General features: G+C 37.0%; 1 protein-coding gene across 3 annotated transcripts in view; it reads left to right on the forward strand.

Annotated features, from left to right (window-relative positions):
* The window catches only part of banp.L (BTG3 associated nuclear protein L homeolog), a 221218-nt gene that overhangs the window by 116946 nt on the left and 81206 nt on the right, over positions 1-23066 (forward strand). For all 3 annotated transcript variants that reach the window (XM_018257989.2, XM_018257988.1, XM_041590205.1), the window contains 3 exons: positions 3646-3776; positions 6991-7053; positions 8867-8911. In XM_018257989.2, the coding sequence (XP_018113478.1) occupies positions 3646-3776; positions 6991-7053; positions 8867-8911 (239 nt within the window). The remainder of the gene's footprint in view (positions 1-3645; positions 3777-6990; positions 7054-8866; positions 8912-23066) is intronic.

Genomic DNA, 23066 nt, shown 5'->3' on the forward strand with positions numbered 1-23066 from the left:
TTGGGGCTTTCTGGAAATAGTTGGGTATAGCCAGATCACTAGCGATATTGTCCTTTGTAAAGGGACAGCTCGATATGTTTAAAGGAAAACTATACCCCCCAAACAATGTAGGTCTCTATTAAAAGATACTGAGTAAAACAGCTCATGTGTAAAACCCTGCTTCATGTAAATGAACCATTATCATAATAATATACTTTTTTAATAGTATGTGCCATTGGGTAATCATAAATAGAAAATTGCCATTTTAAAAAATAAGGGCCGCCCCCTGAGATCGTAAGATTCACTGGGTCTTATTTATCAACACTTGGCAAATTTGCCCATGGGCAGTTACCTATGGCAACCAATCAGTGATTAGCTTTTTAAAGCCAGCTGCAAGTAGAATAATGAATGCAGCTATTTGATTGGTTGCTATTGGTTACTGCCCATGGGCAAATTTGCCCAGTGTTCATAAATGACCCCCACTGTGCACACATACAAACCACATGTTAGGTCACATGAGCCAATTAACAGACAGAGTTCTGCCTTTTGCTTCCTCACTTCTTCCTGTTACAGTTAGTGTTGTAGTATTTCTGGTCAGGTGATCTCTGAGGCAGCACAGATAGAGTCACGAAATGGTGGTTCAAGGTAAGAGATGTAAAAGGGCAATATTTACTTAAATATATATTCCAGTTTGCTAAGATTCTTTAATATGTCATTCAATTTGATATAAACTATCTGTTGGTTAAGTATTCATTTTGGGGGTATAGTTTTCCTTTAAATGCGGAAATTTGAATCATTTTTAAATAGTGCAGGTATTTACTTTTTCATGATTTAGAACAAGAAAAAACAAAAGGGGAGTAGGAGAGAAACATAATGAATAAACAATGGTTAAATCATCTCATACAATATAGGGCAACGCAGCATTGAATATTCTATTTTAAAGCTGGCTTGTGCGCAAGATGCAGGTCATGAAGCAATGACATCATACAGCACTGAAATGTATATAGTTTTGTTTGAATGATGGTATATTACCACCATTAAAAAAAATAACCAATGCAAAACCTGTACAGTAAGCGAGCAAAGTTACATACTATTCACAGTAATAAAGGCATGCATGAATAATGTTCTAAATTTGAGTAAAATGTCAGTGAGTGACTTATAGCCAATATATTATACAGTTTTTCATTTTTAGAGACTTGCATATTGTATTACCTAAATTGGACATCTCACACCTCGGTGTGATGAACCAGGCAGAGTTTTATTCAGCAGCTCCAACAAAGAGGATGACACTGTACAAAAATGTCAATATTGAAGCAAAACTGACCCAACTTCAGTATATCTTCCGTTACAAATCACTAAAACACACAGGCTTTCACAGTGTTTCGTCTCTCTGAAATGTCCACTACCTCTGTGCTGTGGATGAACACTAGCAGAATGTAGTTAACCACTCCAGGGAACCTTTTCCTCTACTCCCTAGGCTTTCCCTTCTCTGTTGTGGCCACATACAGTATATAAACTTCAACTGACTGTCTCCCCACAGCCCGTAGGTTCTCTCTCTAACCTACTCCCTGAATGCTCAGTCCCTATCTGTCGTATAATCTTTTGGTCAGGCCTTGCTACCTAATGGCTATCCGACAACTTCTGAGGTGGTCCTGACACGAGCTCCTACTCACCTTAATCCTAGCCAAAAAAAACACAGTTGTAAGTGCTTGTGAGCAGGGCTCTTTGGTTAAGCTTACCAGCAATCAGTGCACCCATTTCAGCTGTATATTCTACATTTAGCTTTGAATTTGCTTGTTAAATTATTATAAGGCCCCTGTTTGTTAAATAAAAAAAAATGCAAATTGATACATAACTTGCTGGCATTGTATAAATGATGAATCGCCTGCTTACTTCCTTTCTATATCAGATATATTGCTAACTCTCCCCAAATGAAACCCATTTCTTAAATATGTTTTATCTACATGTCCTGCAGAAAAAATATATACAGGGTTTGCCCCCTCAACTATATGTTTAAAAGTCATGACTATAGATGTACATTTTCCATAAAGTTTAGTCATGTCATGATGATTATTTTTACAGATTCTTTGTATATACCGCTTGAGATAACCTCTGTTTTATTTATACAAACTTTTTATCTGAGCATAAGAGTTATAATAAGGTTATTTTAATGAAAATTAGGCATTGGTAACTCTTGGGGCTACACCCATAGCAACCATTCAGTAATTAACTTTGTTCAGCAGGTAGTACAATCAGATAAAAAATGTGAAAGTGTAAAATTACCCATTGTTTGAATATGAGCCCTAGTATATGTGTAAATGCTTAACCTGTTTTCCCCTTCATTCAGTATGTGAAAGGCCCTTTTATACTACTTGACAGGGACACTAAATAGGAAATGGCATAATGGGTTGCAGTGTTACTTTTTGTTTTTTGGATTGGCAGTCATTTACTGTGACAGCACAAATATAGACAGAAACACACACAAATTGGGCTTATTTATCATGCTGTGTAAAAAGTGGAGTGAAACAATACTGGTGATGTTGCCCAGACCAACCAATCAGCAATATAGATTTCAACAGTTTCACAAGCAAAGATCTGATTGGTTGCTATGAGCAACATCACCGGTAATGTTTCACTCCACTTTTTACACAGCATGATAACTAGACCCCAAAGTGTTCAAGGCACCAGACTGGCAACATTGTAAATGTAGAGCAAAAGAGTTTATTTTATGGTGACTTCATGTTTGTGTTTTGTTAATTATTTTTTTTAATAGAAATAAAAGACAAATATTGTTTTAGTAGTCTAAAGTACAAACTTCCTTTCATATGCTCCATTGAGTTCTGGTGTACTTTGCTATGCCTGTAGAATACATGGCAGATGCATGGAGAGTACACAAAATATTAGAGCCTAGATCATCATCTTAATCCAAATTGTAAATTACTGGCATAGACCTGTTTCTACATCTGCATCATCCTCTTGTTGATATAGTACATTGCTATTAGTTAATATGATCCTAAATCTGTAGCACATTTCTTTCTATAATATCCACCCATCACTAGAGCTTACAAAGTACTTTGTAGCTTGTGTTTTGTAAATTAAATTATACATTTTATCTGATGCTTGTGATTGATCGATTGATTTATTACGAAGGGGAACAAATTAAACTTGTGGTTTATAATTATAAATAAGAAATAGTCTGCACAATGATTTGGCACAGACCAATTCTGGTGATGTCATTTTGCTATCTAGCTAATACCCCAGTATTTGTTGAATATTATCTATTACTTACGTATATATATAATAAATACTTTCAACAATGCTCATATGAGTGAATACAAATGTGAAAATATAGATCTTGTCTAGACACAAGGCTTGCATTCTTTCTTGCTTTCCTTCAGCCATAGAGATAAATACAATGTTTTTTTTTCATGTATGCTGCAATCTATTGGAACACAGTTTAAAATGCACAGTAGCCACTTTCAGCAACACAGCTTAATGCTTGGGTGCATACCTGAACAAAAGAAAAATCTCATAAGAAATCCATCAGCATGGCCTTTAGTATTCAATAATAACATCTGATTTTGTCTTATTGATGTGTTATTAGATGCATGTCACGTGTGATAATTCAAAATGTCATTAATGTGGGATTTATTCTCTGTTTTCCAGAAGGTGTACAGAACACTGTGTCCTCATCCAGTGACTTGCAGCAAACCTCCCCTCAGGCTCTGCACTATGCACTAGCCAATGCTCAGCAGGTTCAGATCCACCAGATTGGAGAGGATGGACAAGTACAAGTGGTAGGTGCTCACCAAACATTTGTCGGTAACTCATTGCTAACCTTTTCCATTCAACTTATTTGACCTTAAGGAAAGGTTGTGTTGGCATAATGTTTCATTCAGCACGAGCAGTAATTCAGCAAAAACTAGCTCAGTAGAGTTTGCACGTCTGTACTTTACACTGCAATTAACAGGGTATCTGCTGTTTTTTTCATTTAAGCTTTTATTAAAGGGAGTCTGTCATGTGCCTGAATTTGTATCATTAACAACATTAAAAGTAATATGATTGCACAATTGTCATCTAACATTCTTATTTTAATAAGAATACATCCTTAGTTTGATAGCAGTATATTTATGTCCGCTTTTTTGTTAAATATATATGTTGTTACCTGCAAATCTAAATCACCTGTGACACCTGTAGTTACCTTAACAGAGCTAATATGAGCCAGGTTATAGGAGTCAGCCATAAGGAATGTAGTACAACACCTAATAGTAGTCAGCCATAAGGGATGTAGTACAACACCTAATAGGAGTCAGCCATAAGGGAAGCATGCTGGGCCCATAACCTGTTGGCAGAGGTGGTCTTTATGATGATCATGCAGGGAACACTATGCACAGCAACTTGGGAAATGATTTACTTGTGAATCACTCAGGGATAATACAGAGCACATTTAACAGGAAGATCAAGGACATTATGGTGGAGACACAAAAAGGAAACAGAAACAACAGAGTGCAGAAATACAACAGCATAGATCATTGCAATCATACATTAACAATATTCACAGCGGCACCTTGTGACCATTTTAATACTCCAGTGTTTAAGCATGAATGCTGTTGCATGTATTTCAACATGTAGTACAACACCTAATAGGAGTCAGCTATAAGGGATGTAGCCAGGGCCTGAACTAGGGATAGGCAAAAGAGGCACGTGACTAGGGCGCAAACCTTGGGGGGGTGCCAGGCACGTACCTCATAAGCAACCTACCCCTAATTCGGCACAGGTGCAGGTCTGTCCGCGCTTGTCTGTCCGCACACACACCCTCTTTTAGGCGAGTCCTCATTTCTGCACAGCCGGGGGGGGGGGGACGTGGCATTGCTGGCCAGGTTGCTCGACACTGGATGTAGTACAACATCTTGCTTTAAGGAACAGTTCAGTATAAAAATAAAAAACTGTGCAAAATAAAAAAAAATTCCAACATATTTCTGACATAATAGCTAGAACACTACTTTCTGCTTTTCAGGGGACACAACTGTTCAGTGAGTTTGCAATTGATACTTAGCATGCAGCTCAGATTCAAAAGCAACAGTTATGGCCCATGTGCCCCCCCTCAAGTCACTTATTGGTTACTGCCTGATAACCAATCAGTGCAAAGCAAGAGAGCTGCAAAGCAGGAAGTAGTGTTCTGGCTATTATGTTAGACATCCAGTCACTCCAGCCATTATACATTACATTTTTGGCTAACTACCTATATTAGAATTTTTTTTTTATTTTGCACAGCCTATCTATTTACTCAGTTTTTATTTTTATACCAAACAATTCCTTTAAATCTGTATGTGTTGAGCACCAGGAGCAATACCCTTACCTGTCCCTCAAGCAGCCTTAGGGTGATGGCAAACGGGACTTTTTGTCACCTGCACTATGGCTCCTCATAGTACAGACGAGGAAGCTTCAAAAATACCTTTGCACTGAAGTCAGTCTGACTCTCAGCAGGTAAAACATTTGAGTCGTGTAGAAGTGCTAAATTGCCTTTTCCTGTATTTTAATCTTCCAGTCTAGTCCTAGTATACAGTATGTAGTATGTACAGGAATGTCTGTGTGATCCACCTGCAAGACAAGGAAAAAACATTATTATATACTGTATATATGCAAAGCACAGCTGGATAAAACAAATTCTGAGAAATGCAGCATGAGTCCTTCCCACCAATATATTTGTAGGTGAAGGGTTTAATTCTGAGATGCCTTCTTTGACCCAAGGAGGAAAATGCCACTGTGCCTCTCATCAAACATGAATAAGACTTTTTAGATACTGTTTTTTGAGTCCCTGTCGTACATTTGATAAGTTCCGTATGTTTTGTTTTCTCTTTTATGGATAGGACTACATCCTTCCAAAGGAAATGAAACTGTTTGATATAGAGGGAGCTGTGTCTCTTTGAAATTCACAGGCAATTGTTCTTGTCTAAGATAGAAAAAATCAGAAAGCTTTTTGACTGAATTCCAAATTGAGCATCTTTAATCTTGCTTCCACTGAAATTTTTTTATAACTGTAAAAACAAGGCCAGTGAGAACCCAGATTTTGCTTGTTTGGAACAAATGCCAACAATGGAGGAAAAAATATAACAGTAGCCTCTTTTGAATTCCCTCTCAGTGTACAAGCAGCCCCCTACTCTACTGCTTCTCCAATGCTGCTTTAAATATTTACAGTTATTTACAAAATAAAAAATGAGCGCAAAGCTACTTGCTAAAAATTCTGCTGCTTCTGATTTATTTCAAAATTTCCTATACATTATTAATACACATCCTTTATTGTTTTATATTAACAATAAGGCCTGTAATGCAGCTTAGTTTAAACTTAGTTTAACCCATTAGTTAAAATGGGGAGTAGATAGTCATGTTCTGATTATTGTAATTGTTTTTTAAAGAGCACAAATTTGCTAGTTCCAGTGAAACCATTAAATGTTCCCTTTATAATGCAATATATAGTTTTGTAGGGGGCATATTTATCAAAAGGTGCAATAGCCTGCTATGGTTCGTTAGAGGGATTTTTTTCTGTTTACTTATATGGGAACATATTTGCCAAAACGTTGAAAGTGAGAGTTCACTGTTTGATAAATATGTATATCCAGGGTTTGGGAACCACACACTGTAGGCAGAATTACTGCAAGTTATATTTTTATTATTGTCCACACGACATGTTTCGGGCACCAAGGCCCTTTTTCAAGTTTTCACGCTTGAAAAAGGGCCTATGGTGCCCAAAACATGTCGTATGGACAATACGACATGTTTTGGGCACCATATTTTCTGTTAACATTTGTATATCAATGGAAAAGACCAAGTATTTTCTTTAAGTTAATCCTTTAGATCTAAAAATGATTAATTGCATTATTTTAAGATCCCTCAGTGACAAACAAAATGTGATACCTGCATAGCTAAATGTGCAGGTCTGTGCAGAGACTGATTTCATCACTGTGATTTCCAACTGCTGAGCTTTTTTTGTTTCTTTTATTTCTTCCGTAGGGGCATCTCCACATTGCTCAGGTGCCGCAAGGAGAGCAAGTGCAGATCACGCAAGACAGCGAGGTATTTTTTTTTAAGGCACATGTAAATATAGCAAGAAGTGCATCAAAAAGTACTAACTGTATATGTAAACTAGAATGCCAAGGAAACACACACATTGTGTGTGTGTGTGTGTGTGTGTGTGTGTGTGTGTCCCAAGTATCCCATGGAACTCTTGACTTTATCACAATAGGAACTCAGAACTAGAGAATGTAAAGGAATATACCTATGCCTATTATTGACCTCATCTCAGAACGGTGTCGGCACTAGTGCTCAAATTTTGACTATAAAATGTTGGAAATACAATGTGACTTCTTACAACCTGTGCCTAGGCCAAATATCTTCACTTAGAATATGTAGAGACAATGATGTGGGTAGAACATCCATTTGATATCGATCACAATGCAGATCCCATTACTAGGCAAAATGGGTAAAATGGCTTAAAAGAACATTAAAATGACGATTAATACAATTAAAGTGTGGTTCACTTTTAAGTTATCTTTTAGTCTGTTATATAATGGCCAGTAACTTTTCCATCAGTCTTCATTATTTATTTTTTATAGTTTTATAATTATTTCCTTCTTTTTCTGACTCTTTCAAATGGGGGGCACTGACATACTCTGTAAGGCTACAAATGTATTGTTATTGCTTCTTTTTATTACTCCTCTTTCTATTCCTCTCCTAATCATATTCCAGTCTCTTATTGAAACCAGTCCATGGTTGCTAGGGTAGTGTGGACCCTAACAACCAGACTGCTGATATTGCAAACTGGAGGGCTGCTAAATAAAAAGCTAAATAACTCAAACCCCACAAATAAAAAAATGAAAAACAATTGCAAATGGTCTCAGAATATCACTCTCTACATCTTACTAAAAGTTAATTAAACGGTGAGCATCCCCCTTAATGTTTTATTTATTGGAGTAGTTGAATTCTCAGGCGATATAATACTAAAATTCTTTCAGAAACATTGCAACACAATAAAAGTTTTACTTTTGGATTATATTCTGTGCGGTCTTGAGTGCATTTTTAATAAAATGTTCATTAACTAGTGAAAACATGTGCACAACAAGCTGTTTTAACACTTTTTATTCAGAATGGCCCATTCCTGAAATGGTGAATATTTATCTTTACGTTTAGACATTAATGTAATAGAAGTAATAGCCGCAAGCTCCCAGAGATACTAAACTTCAAATCATATAAAATTACACCATCTGGCATACATCTCAGAGCAGTGGTTGGTTTTTTGGTTCAAGCTCCAGTGGCTCATCAGGATCTTCTGACGCCTGAGACAGCAGACCCATCATTTCTCAATTTCTCTGATGACACTGCAGCCCTCTTGGAAAACCAACCTCTGCAGGACACCCCCTTACCTCATAATAAGGTTAGGCTGGTAGGTAAACATAGTACTATCAGCTATTTTTCCAGTAATACCTATGAGAGAAAATGAGTGTAGAAATCTCACCCTAATTTACCTCCTAGCTGAAATTCAAGCAATCTAGGAAAGCAAGTACTGACATCAGCCTCACAGTGTGGAATCACTATATTATAGAGTGCAGGATAACATTATCTTCCAGGTTTCCAGAATTTTAAAGTGGGGTTGCAAATGGGTAAACAAGCAGGGTTTGCAAAGTATACAGGTAACAGCAACTGTCTGTTCAGCTATGTGTATTAAACTATGAATCACATGTAGGCAATTTTATTACTAACAAATGGCTAAGTTATAAAGAATTTTCTGGGTTAATAGACTTCCTTACGTAAACTGAAATAAGCACTACTGAGAGTCCATTTTGTGAAGATTTGAGTAGCCAGCTAACTACTTCTGTATGTTATTTTCTAGGGTAATCTGCAGATTCATCAGGTCCACGTTGGTCAGGATGGTCAGGTAACATTACTGCAAGTTAAAGATTGCACATGGCAAAACTGAAAACTGTATCTTGATAATCTTGTTGTTAGACACACAGAGACCCGTGAATGCTTAAGTTGGGTTGCTTTTTAAACTTTTCTGTTTGTTCTGTATTTTTTTTAAACAGAGAGTTTCTCTTTTGCCCAAACACTGTTCTTTTTAAAGAGAAAGAAGATTGAAAAGTTATTCAAATGCATTAATACTGAGAGTGAATTTATGTCACACACACAATGACATATAGGTGGATTATACTAAAAACAATAGTAGGATGGTATAGCTTTGTTTTTGCTGATGGTTAGAGTTCTACGTAGTCCAACCTGCATCCACCCAGCTATAACCAAGTTACCAATCTCAGCTATTATCATTTGTGAGCTTTAGTTCATTAAAAGCAACAAAAACTGTTGCTGAAGATGCATACTCTCTGATCTGTGTTGATGAACACTTGTGTTAGAATGTTAGTTAAAATTATAATGTTAGTTAAACTGAAAATTGCAAAGATTTCCATAGTTTATGATAAACCTCTGTAATATATCCGATATATGTGCACTGTAGGCAGATATAAACACCAAGTGGATTAATTATGCTTGACCTATTAAAATATATCTTGTGGGGCCGCGGTTTATCAAGTGCAAGTATTGTAGGCTGCAGCTATGCCCTGTCCATCCCTAATTATAGGTACAGTTCCTCTGTACCTCCAGCAACATACCTTGAATTTGGCTCAAACTACTGTGCTCAAAGCCTATGTTCATGCTTAGGATTTATTATTTTATTATTACAAGGGATTTATTTTTTACCTACTTTTTCATGTGGAGCTGAAGTAATTATATTAATCACCCCCCCCCCCTATATATGAAGGGTTTTTCACCATACATGTAGAGAATGTATTTCCAGCATAAGCAGTTGTTTTGGACATAGGTGTATATTTGCATGGCAGTTAACATTATATTACTAAAGGGTATATATTGTTCTTTTCATTGAAGAGGCATTGAGCTTTAGATACCTTAAGATACATTTTAACTAATGTGGTTGAGAGAGCAAAAGCAGTAACACAGCCCAGAAAAAAAATCTGTGCCATGTATGTATTTGCAAAATACTTTGTTATTCGGGAGTCACTGATTTGATCCACAGTTTGCTTTTCTGACAGATGTATTGACATCCATTTTGATACTGAAGACATGCCATTTAATAAATTGCCTGAATGACTAATGTCGTTTACATGTGGATGTTTTTCTTACTAAAAGAATGTTTTCTTTTCTAGTCTCAGTCCATGATTACAGATATTACTTACATCATTTATGAGATATCCTTTACAAGCCTGCACAAATAAACAGAGACTCGGGAATCATTTATAAATGTCTACACTTGCTATGTGTAAGGGGATATTTCATGGCTGTTTTAAAGCAGTAGATGTCTACATATACATTCCTCTGTTGTCAGTCGATGCTTATTTCCATTTAATGGCAGCTTTGCAACCAAGAGGTGATGGGATAAGTGATGAGAATAAAAAACACATTTTCCCCTGGGGTCTCTTAAACGCAGTTGAATAAGTGTATAGATACTCTAGCCCATGAAACCCCTCTCTAACTGGGAAAGGTGGGACTGATGAGTTTCATGCGGTTGGGGATCAGAAATGGAGACCATAGACCTTATTATTCAAAAAAAACACAGGTCTAAAGAATTTCATATAATGGGGCTCATTTATCAACACTGGGCAAATTTCCCTATGGGCAGTTAACCATAGCAACCAATCAGTGAATAGATTTTAAAGCCAGCTGCAAGTAGAACAATGAATGCAGCAATATAATAATTTGCCATGGGTTACTGCCCATGGGCAAATTTGCCCAGTGTTGCTAAATGACCCCCAATAAGTCCTATACCTCTACCACAATTAGCTCTTTGTAAAGGATAATCTTCACAACTGGGATGCATGGCATTAATTCACATTTCGGGAACACACGGGACTTAAATATGCTATTCATTTTAGTCACAAGAATATATTTCCCTGCCATAGTTTTTTTCTTTTTATATATAATCATATATTAATCTCTTAAGAAACATAAATGGGAAGTAAACACTACTCATAAGAACAATTTTTATTACTTTTAGTAAAAAATAATGGGTTGAATTAGCTTAAAATTATATCCTCAAGTTCAGATGTAACTTTCTGTTGGATGTTAATATCATTAAGCATATACAAGTTTCAAGAGAGCGATTAAGCAGCATTTTATATCATCATTAAAGTAATAACTGAAATAAAAAATATTTTAACGAAGTGTTTAGAAGAGGGGCTAATTAGAGTCTTCCGTAATATACAAAGCCCAAGATTTTATTTTGTATTTGCGTTTATTGTATCCCTGTGGTCTCTTTAAAACATTTGTATTCAAAACTCTAACCTCCTTTTAAATGGAAAGAATAAATAAAATTCCACTGCAAGGTTTATTGCTTACTTGGCATCATACCCCCTTGTTTCCACAATCATTTAACTTTGCTGCATATGACAATAGGGGATTTTGTTTTTATTCTTCCACTGAGCTACACAAAAATAATTTTTTCACATATGTTGCTGCCCCATTCAGTCTTCTTTGTGGGTGCCATTCACCTTTGAATGACTGTTCTGTGCACTCATATTGAATAGACCGAGAACATGGAAAGCTATTTTCTACCAGTTGGCTGCAAATATAAAACTGGCATCTGAACATATTTCTAAAGTAGAAACTCTGCTTCATTTTCCATAAAATTTTCACTGCAGATAACATATGATTTTATTAATTTTTTTCCCCCAAGTTCCCCTCACTCAAATGCATTTACCTCATCCCGGCACTCTAGTGAAGGCAAATGTTGCTTGAACACGTAGAGCTTCCTATCAGTCAAGCAGGGCTGGAGTACAGTTTACTCTAGTACTCCATCGAAAAATCGTCCCCATTCCAACTTGCATGCAGGAAGCCACTCTCTCTACACAGCCTGCACAATTCCTCATGGGGTCAATGCAGCTAGGCTGGGGAAGACTTAGGACAAGGTCACGCGGGGGCTTTTTTCCTACTCAAAATAATAGAATACACACTATAGCAATTCCCACTGGGCAATTGTGAGTCAACATCTGCCATGTGACGCCAGTATTTGCGTTTTCAGCAGAACCGCTAATACACCAAGGAAATGCAATATTATTGAACTCTATGGGATCCATAGGTTTGGAAATACACTTAGCTGAAATACGCAGCGTATTTTCAACATGGCGGCCAAGATGGATTGCGCATAAACATATTTGCAGCATTTTATAATGGTGACATAATTACGCTGCATATTGACAATCAGTCTGGCTACATTTTCCATGTAAATTGCTTTTCCACTTGGCTTTTTTTCCCCCCACAAAATTTTACTAAAATTCTTCCACCAAAATTGTGGGGAACAAGAAAAACTAGAAATGCATGTTGGAAAAACTACAGGCTGAAAACCGCATATTATCATGTGCGTAAACACAACATAAAAACTCTGCATGTGACCTTGCCAATAGGGTCGCTCTTTAACATAATAACATAATAATACTGACATATGCCTTACAATTACAGGAACGTGTCTGGATTGGTTTAACATTGGAGAAATTAGTTATATATTAATATGAAACAATTGTTCTTTATTTTCTGCCTAACATTCTCTTGCTCCCATGTGTAACACTGAACCTCAATATAACAACAGTGTTCTGAAAGGATGCTAAAATTGTGAACTGTGAAAATCCTATAATTAACCCCAATTTCTCATTTTTCCTTGTTGATGTCAAATTGGGTGTGACCTTTTAAAAATGGCCATGGTTTCTATATCTCCCCTCCCCCTCTTCCTTATTTCCTCCTTTTTAAACTGAAAAAACATTTTCTTTTCAGGCCAAATTTTGAATGTAAGTGGTCTGCTCAAATGTGCTTCAGTTTATATAGTAAGAAGTGACAAGAATGCTCAGAAGGGTCTTTTCAGAAATAGGAGTTTATAATGTGCTGTCACTGCATGCTTTAGTTTTTGGCAGGATGAATGATCTATTAGTATATATTAATATTCAGACGTTATTTGCATTTAAAAAATGTGATGAAAGGCTTCTGTAATTAATAGAAAGGAAAATAATCCATATTAAGATGCAAACATACCCAAAAACTGTCTGCCCTGCTTGGCAAGTGCAGAAGAGAAGGAGGGTGAACGATTCACAGAGTGCACTGGGCTACTTAAAACTGAAATAGATAAGCGTTTTGGCAATCTCTGTTATCTTTTGAATGGAGCCCACGTATCAAAAATCCTTTGCTTTTAATATTCTTAATCCACCTTGTTTCATGTGTTTTTAATGAATACTTGCTGTATTTTCAGTGATCAGGTTACACTTATCTCTAAGCAAATAACTGTACTCTTTCTAAACAGCAGAGGGTAGTAGATAGTAGTTAAATCCATGCTTACTGTTGCTCTGACAGTGCTGAACAGCATTATATAGTTTACTGTAACAATACCTGCACTGCACACACAGGTATATCAGCTTTATACAATAATAACATTATTTTGTTCACTGCTAGGATCCATCTCTTAACCCAGAAATGTAAATCCAATTCACTTTTGAAACACACTTTAGTCATTGTTTGCTGATTACAAGGAAATATTGTTTAGTTACAGCCCAAATATCTTGAAACAGTAAATCTAAAAAAAATAAACATTTCATTCCACTCATACCATTGATGCTGACAGCCAGGGTCAGGATGAGCTTTCTGTTATACAATAAAATTAAATCCTAAATGCTTCTTATACTTGTGTAATTTATAATACAGTTTCTGTCTGTGCCCACCTATTCTTGTTCTCCAGGTCACCTTTGTTTGTGCATTCTAAAAAAGAAAATCAGACATTTTTTAGCCCAAGTTTTTTCATATGAAGCACTTACAAGGCATGCTTGAGAGAAATGCAAGTGGCAACTAATGGATGTTCGCCTGGGACCATATTACAGTTGCAGGCTGGTTGAAGTTTTTGGGAGAGGTTACAGACAATGCTTACACAAGTTTAATATCATTAGAGGAAATGAGGAGAGAGAATTACTGAAGGAAGCTCTAATACTTTGTTCTCTGACATGGCCTATCTGCGTAACAGGGGGCTGCACTACTTTAAAAGGGTAAAAATAGACTTTCAATGATTGTATCATTTGTCTTCTCCTTTAATTCCTGAAACTCTGTGCTTCTGGGCCAGCTGTTGAGTAGATCAGAAATGTCAGTTTATCCAATTTAGCACATCTGCTTTGAATAATCAAAAGAGAGAAACAAACAGGATTGTTAGAAGGCACAAAGTGGGAAAAAGAGAAAGTAAACATGAACACCTGGAAATCCAACTCTGTTACCTTTGTTTTGAGAAAGGGCAAGCGTTAATTTATGATCATTTATAAGCTGATTGCAGGGCTTGTTGAGATGTTCCAGAGTTAATCATTGGGTAAGTCATAAATAATTAATAAAATAATTTGAGATTTAGTTACCCGATTCAAAAAGAAATCTGACTCTATATGTAAACCATATAGGGTGGGGGAGGCCAGTTATTAGCTCCTAATGTAGTTATAATCATCTGAATTCTTGGAAAGTGGAAGTAAATAAATATATATATATTTTTTTTATGAATTTGCGTAGCAAAAGCAAATGTAATTCTTAAAGAAGAAGGAAAGTTGTCTTGCAGTTGGGTGTGCCAAATGTTAGGCACCCCCAAGTGAATAAGAGCCGTGCTCAGTCGCAATCTTACAAAACAAGAGTCATACGTTGATTTCATTTTATAGTGCAGTAGCTCTACTAAGTTCAGGGAAATACTTGTGAGCTTAAAATATATATATTTGTGGTATTTCTGAAAAGGTTATGTGAATGATTGAGTTTGAGAGCTGTTCATATTGTTTAGGGTGTAGTTCCAAGTGCCATTTGATCAACAGACTCGTGTCTGTGCTGATTTTTTTTTAATGTATTTAAAATAAGGAAATCTGGCTAACAGTAAGGCCAGTGGCGCACACCGTGGTGCACGAAATGATATGTGTGCAGCTGCTTAAACCTTTAAGAATGGATGAGGTTTATGGGACCCATTGTGTGCTTATTACTATGCAAAATATGCAATGCAAACCAACATAGTAACACATTTATAGAAGCCAGGAAAAGCCTTGTTGCAGAAATGTAGCAAATATACATATAAGGGTTTACTTATAAAATTTGTGCAGCTCTGTATTCCAAAACCCAGAGTAAACCACAAGGTCCCGGTCTCCGCTCGCACTTCTGCCTATAGCAGCCTTTGGCTTCAGGAGGAGCCCTCTGCTGCTCAGATGCCACCAGGACTTAACGTGAGAGAACCAAAGGGGGAAGCTCTGGCCAGGCAAGGGAACCATGTTGTATTACTGGAACTAAGAACAAGGAGCAAGGTCAAGGCCGGGTCAATACCAAACAGACAATATGGTACCAAATAAGGAAGCTGAAGGGTAGTTGAGGTCACAGGCCAAGGTCAAACAAAGATCAGAAGCACAGCACCAAATCAGGATCCAAAGAATAGTCAAACATGGGCAGGGGTCATGCCTTGGGCGCCTGTGCGCTGCGGCCTGGCCCTGGTAACACATGAAGTAAAATGGTGAGGTTTTGTAGAATTTCTACCAACCATGAGTTATACATCAAATGCCTCCATTTCTCTTCTTTGGGGATAGTGCTGTTGTCATCATAAGTTAAAACCTAAGATAGTATTAAAAGGCACAGGTTGCTTGAAGTATTTGAATGATTTTACCTTATAAGAGTACCATTCCTTATCATGCTGTGAAAGGCTTAGCCTCATAACCACGCCAATACTATTTATTTCTCTGACCATCTATACAAAATAATAATAAATGGTAACTATATAAAAATATCAGACGATAGGGCCACATTAAAGAGCACACTTTCACTCTTGCTCAGGTCTAGACTGAGAATTAAAATCGGCCCCAGCCAGCCCACTAAATACTGACTTTCTATGGCACCTTATAGCAGCCCCTGTGACATATGCCAGAACCCACAGTCCGGGCCTGCTCTTGTTGCAGAAACTCTTTTGGATTTGTCCCTAGCACAGCAAATTTACTAAAAGGCAAAGTGGCTAACGCTAGCGAAATTTGCCAGCGTGATGTCATTTCGTTACTTTGTCGATTTACTAACGGGCACTGGCGTAAATTCGCTAGCAAAGTGGACCTACTCTAGCGCTACTTCACACCCTTACGCCAGGCGAAATTGCGATATAGCGAAGGGACGTAACTATGCTAATTCTCTAACTTGCAGAATTTACTGAACGTTACCTTTTGCGCCAGACTTGCCTTCTCCACCTCAGACCAGGCGAAGTGCAATAGAGTAGATAGGGCTTGCTTCAAAAAAAGTTGCCATTTTATCTAAGTCCCAAAAAACGCTGGCGTCTTTTACTTTTTTAAGGGTGATAAAGATCGTAATTTTTTGTGGGGGTACCCTCCTTCCCCTGTACATTTGCTCACATATGGCACCTAAACTATACACTGGGCACATGTGTAGGGCAAAATAACACCTCTATTTTATTTTATGAAGCTTTCCCAGGCTTGTGTAGTGTAATATATTTGCTGCAACATATATGTCCATTGTACTTTAACTTGGCACCATATGCAAATTATGCATCTCTAGCGTAACTTCGTTTTGCTTGATGAATTAACGCTAGCTCAACTTCGCTACCTTTCACCTCCCTGAGCGCAACTTTGGATTTTAGTGAATTAGCGGCGCTCTGGAGAAGTGTGCCAAAAAGCCAACGCTGGCCCAACTTCGAAGGTAAGTAAATTTGCCCCCTCAACCTCAAGGTGAGCACTGGATCAATTGCTGAAATGAAGCCAAAGGTACCAGTCAGCCCACGCCACGGCTAATAAATAATATATATATAATTAGAATGGCGACGACTATATATGTAATACGGTAGTAGCAGCAAGAGGGTAACTGGAATGTAACGCCATTAATCTCTCCAGTCTGTCTAAACAGGGGCGTGCGCTCTCATTTGCGCACAACGCGCGGGGGAGGGGCACAAGTCACCGGCCAGGTTGCCTGGGGCGCCCAGACGCCATTACCCGGCACTGCTATGGAACATAGTTTTTGCGGACAACAACAGTGGCCGCATTCATGCAAACACCTGTCTCATTTGCGAGCCATTTGCAAATATTTGTGCACAATGTAAATTTGCGAAAACTGGAAAGACGAGCACAGCAGTGCAATATTTCAGCGTTCATAAAAAGCATGGGCAATACAACCATTTACAAATAAATATGCACTTCACAAACTTTATACATGGCCAACAATGTCATTTGATTTCCGTTGGATATATTCCATTTATTTCTGTTTAACTGGGTCAAGCAGCTGTGCCTTGGGTGGTTGTTAACAAATTTCCCCTGTGCCTTTTACTGTAAAGCAGGTTAAAATGTTGGTTGTGATTAAACTATCAAGTTTTACCTCTTTCCTTGCAATACATATGTCTTTTATCAGTTTCCAACACACTTGATTATGAGATTTAAGCTATAATTTCTTTTAAGAGAAAACTCTGTAAAGGCACCTTCAATGCCACAAAGTTGATCTCTGCATAGTCTCATGTTTCTGACTAACTACAAATACACCTGAGAGCCAGCCATATGCTTGAAACATTGCAAAGTGATTGTGGTGGAGCTTAACTTTCAAAGCTCCTGAAAATATGTTCTAAGACGTGATACGTAATCCTTTGGTGGGTGTGCAATGCATGATTTGGATGAAGCTGGTGGCAAGCTTAGGTCGTGAGACAGGTGCGCTTAACCCAAATCCCAGGTGTAATGCAAAACTACTTTCAGTATTCAATTGCTTTAAATTGTTGGTGGTCTATTTGTAAATTCATCTTAAACTTAAGGAGCCATGCTTGTTTCAAATGCCTTTGCCACTCCAGTATATTAAACTGCTTGAAATTTGCTTCTCTCACCTGTGTTATACGTTTTGCTGAATTTTAAATAGAGTAGATAATTTTAGATTTTTTTCTTTAACAAAAGTCATTTAATATTGTAGTTAAATGTCCTTATATTACATTAGATTGCTAAGTGAATAGGTTCTTCATTGTACAGGTATGGGATCCGGGATCCGTTATACGAAAATCTGGAAAGCTACGAATTATGGAAAGGCCGTCTCCCATAGACTCCCATTTTATCCAAATAATCCAAATTTTTAAAAATGATTTCCTTTTCCTTTTTCTGTAATTCTAAAACAGTACATTGCAAATAATCCAAATTAAGATATAATTAATTCTTATTGGAAGCAGAACCAGCCTATTGGGTTTATTTAATGTTTACACAATTTTCTAGTAGACTTAAAGTAGGAAGATCCAAATTACTGAAAAATCTGTTATCTGGAAAGCCGGAAAAAATCTGGAAAATATTACAGGACATACATTTATTATGATGACAGTTATTAATTTTGCTTTACAGCTGTCAGACCTTATTGTGAGTTGTTAACCTATTTGGACCACTGCACTATACTTTCATAATGCACAGCTGCTGGAGATTGACTTAATACATGCAGACATGATAATCAGGAGGATGGAGAACCACCAGATCTGCTCAATGTCAGTAAAAGTTAATGCTGGGAACCCTTCCTCTTCAGCAGAGCAGCATCATTTTAATGCTTAAAGGGATATTGTCACGGAAATGTTTTTTCAACAGTGGCGGAACTACCGGGGGTACAAGTCAGCAACATCCAACGGCACACAGGTCTACAGGAATTCTTCCACAAATTCTTTATTTACGGATTGCAAATGCAACGTTTCGGGGAACAAAAATGACTTGTATCCTATTGTGAGGTTGCCGAGCCTCTACCATTGTGCACCAGGCGTCTCTTAATTTCCAAAGGGTGTGCGTGGTCCTACACTACTTCTAACCTGGAACTACCGGGGGAGCAGGGGGTGGGAGCGGCCAGGGCCCGCACCCCCTCAGGGCCCCCCAGCAGCTTGCGCGCCACTGAAGTACAAAGGGGGTGGGGGGGGGCCTGGCTGCACGTCCCGCACCAGGGCCCGCCCCCCTCTAGTTACATTACTGTTTTTCAAAATGCATCAGTTAATAGTACTGTTCAAGCTGACTCTTGCACTGAAATCGGTTTTTCAAAAGAGCAAACTGATTTTTTTATATTTAATTTTGAAATCTGACATGGAGCTAGAAATATTGTCAGTTTACCCAGGTGCCCCAGTCACGTGACTTGTGCTCTGATCAACTTCAGTCATTCTTTACTCCTGTACTGCAAGTTGGAATTATATCATCCCCCCCAGAAGCCCAACAACTGAACCATGGGAAGGTAACCAGATAGCAGCTCCCTAACACAAGATAACAGCTGCCTGGTAGATCTAAAGGTGGCCATAGACATTACAACGTTGTGTGTGAGCACAGTGAATTGTGTGAGCCTGGGGGTGGCTCTTAATGTTTAAAATGGCAATGTTCTATTTATCCAATGGCACATGTTGCAGGTACTAAAAAAGTATTTTTGAATGAAAATGGTTTATTTAGACAAAGAAGTGTGTTACTAATGGACTGTTTCAGAGTTATTTTTATAGTGACCTGCAATGTTTAGTGGTATAGTTTCCCTTTTAAGGTTATGACATTCAATAGAATTATCAAAACGATTAATAAAGGAATGACAAGGTTGTTGTAATATGAGCAGGGCCGTATTTACTAGATAAGGCCCTTGCATGGCAGCTTTAGGGATTTATGTTTCCCCCACCGGAGTTGTAGGCTAATAGCTGGGGGGGGGGAATGAATATATATATATATATATATATATATATATATATATATATATATATATATATATATATATATATATATATATATATATATATATATATATATATATATATAGTCCAAGCGAGCATGGAACGCACACCATAAGTAAAAATCCAAATGCTGGGTGCCAGTCTGTAAAATTATACAAATATCCCATAGGTGACGGCACTCCCAAAATATATATATATATATTTTTGGAGTGCCGTCACCTATGGGATATTTATATATATATATATATATATATATATATATATAATTGTTTTAAAAACACCCCTGGTGAATGCTATGGTGCTGAAATAAGCAAAGTGCCACAGCTCTAGATTACAGTATGCATGTTAGTAACAGAACATGGCTCCTGCACAGGCATAGAATAGAATAGAAAACTATTATTTACCCCAATCCGAGATGTGGGCTAATGTGCAGGGTCTATTAGCCTGTACATCTGGTGGGGAAAAAATGTTGATGATAGACGCCCTTTAAGTTGTGTCTATAAATTACAGCTATGTGTAAGTGTTATGTATTGCCTTGTATTTTTTTTTTTTTAAGAATTATGGTTTTATTAAGAATCTGATTGCTATATAATTCAGTCAGTCTATGACATAAAATACGTAACTTGGTATTAAAATAATACTGAGGCAATATTACATTGCATACCACATTTTTTATAATGACCAGCCTGATGATATAGAGTGAAAAGCTATTTTGCTTTCCATGCCTGGTATTTTTGGCCAGAGTTTAATGGGCATTCAATATATGCTCCTAGTTCTACATCGCTGGGATTCACTTTCTGTCAGCAGTTGTTCAGATTGTAGCATATAAATCATGAGCAATGGTCTGAGGAAAGTGTTTTCAGTTTTATATATAATCATATATTTATGTTAAGTAGCCTGGCTCTGTCATTGACAATATATTTAGAACAACCAGAATATTTTGAACTTAACCTCCTGCTGTGAGGTTTAATGCATATTACAAACAAGGCAATTAAAAATTAAGTGCAAATATGTTAGGCCAGCAGAGGAAACAAATATTAAATAAGCACTTCACAGTGATATTTTACAGCATTTTCCAGCTTGTTTGCATAAATACATTTCATTGCTCATTAAGTGAAAAGTCAGAAAGCTTGCCTACGCCTCAATGCATTTCTGGACCTGTCATAGTTAATTGCACTTACTTGTGTTATTCTGTCTCAGGACTTATTACTAGATTTTTTGTTTCACTGTCTGCTGCTTTTCCTCTTGCTATTCAGTTTTGTTCCCAAGATGCCACTTGAGTCTGAATTGTTTCACATATTGTCCTATCCACATCTTCCTTGGGAAGCAAAGTATAACGCTCAAGCTCCATTTTTGCTGGAAGCCATAGACTACAGCTGAATATTAAGTCATGAGTCTCATACATTTTTACCTTTGAGCCACACTCAAGTGTAAAAGGTGTTTGGGAGCCACAAAAGCCTGGAAAAAAGTTTCTCTGTGTTGCCAAGCACTGTGATTGACTGTTTTGTAGCCCCATGTGGACTTTCAGCCTGCATAAGGCTCTGTTTAGAGTAAACCGGGTAAAAGAGTTTTTATGCCTCTATATGTTGTGTCTGAACCTGGAATTTGAAAATGACCACCTGCTTTGAGGCCACCAAGAGCAACATCAAAGGGGGTAGTGATCAATATGTTGCTCGCAAGCCCACTGTTAGGAATGTCTGTATTAAGTATTAATTATTTTGTTCTTGATAGTTTTCAAAATATTTCACCATCTTCTCATACACTTATTTCATGGTGTGGCACTTTTTTTGACTCTAGGATGGTCACATTGTTTAGTGTTATGTACTTTAAATTCCTTGGGAGAGCTACAGTAGGAAAAGTCTTTAGTCTTAAATTAATTTATAACCTATCACCAGCTAAGCTTTCAAAAAACTTGCAGGCAATTGTTGTTTATAGATTTATAATACACAAAAGCAATGAATATCTTGTAAATGATATCCTTATAAACGGTGAGTTCTGATGTCATCAGTTATAAACGGTGATGTCATTTCTGTCACATGACCTTCGGCCTCGTGTTTTTATTTGGTCATGAAACTCCTCGGTAACTAATACATATATAATAATACAATATCCTTATATTTTACAAGAGTGGGTACATTATTCACTATATAATACACGAGCCATGAATATCCTATAAATGATGTCCTTATAAACGGTGCTTAGTGATGTCATTTCTGTCCCATGACTCACTGAAACTTGTGTATTATAATAAATAAGTATCCCCTGTTGCAAAATATGAGGATGTTAGAAGTGACCTGTATCATGGAACTCCTCGGTAACTTATAATATCCTTATATTTTACATGAGGGGGTGCTTTATTCACTATATTAATAACCTGAAGTCTTCTACTGAAAATTCCCATTTACAAAATCTCCTACCCTTGTAACATGATTTATTCCTGTTTGCTTTTTCATGTTTTAACTTATTTTATAGCTACATTTTATTATCAAATTTAACTATTAGTTCTATTAGTTCTCATCAAACTGATGATCCTGAAATTTACAGTTCATAGTTGTCTGGGTTTAGAAAGACACAGCATTTAGAACTCTGCTTAGCATTACCAAATGTATAGACTCCTGTTATCTAAGATATTAAATACTGTTATGGGATCTATTATGCGGAATGCATGGAACCTGGGGTATTTATGTAATTTGTATCTCAAATATTTGCAAAAAACATTTATACATTGTGTTGCTACCGATATGGATTCATGCAGATTAGCTAGTATCAAGTACAAGATACTGTGTTACAGAGAAAAATTAAATTCTATGAGAGACTATCTGTCCTTGTCAGAAAGTTTTCAATATGCTAAAATCGTTTGAAAAGGAACAAAAATGCTATCACCATAGCAAGTCTCTATACCCTTGTATTTTTAATGGGTTTAAATACCCATGATGACATGAGGGTAAAAATTGCACTCAATTATATTAATATTTTATGTTTTGTTGTGTTGTGACTAAGTACTATGATCCTCTTCTGGTTTTTTATTAGAACATGCAAATAACTTACTCTTGAATTAACATATCTTGCAAATTCTCACAATTTCCTTTTTTTCTACCCAATATATATCTTTATCATTGTGTAGCAGTGTAAACAGCCTGCTATATGCAAACAAGGTGTAATGAAGGCTGTTATACATTTCATTCATGGAGAGGATGTGATTTGAACAGATTGCACAGGGGATGACTTTTCATGGCATACAGTAGGGAAGGAATTGTCATGTTTCAAGACCCCTGGGAAAACCTGTTTTAGGATATGATTGACCTGTTTTTCATCCCAGTTCAAGGAAGGTTCTCAGAGAGACAAGCGTGTTCCATGT

Source organism: Xenopus laevis, chromosome 4L, assembly GCF_017654675.1.
Source record: "Xenopus laevis strain J_2021 chromosome 4L, Xenopus_laevis_v10.1, whole genome shotgun sequence".
Taxonomy (NCBI): Eukaryota; Metazoa; Chordata; class Amphibia; order Anura; family Pipidae; genus Xenopus; species Xenopus laevis.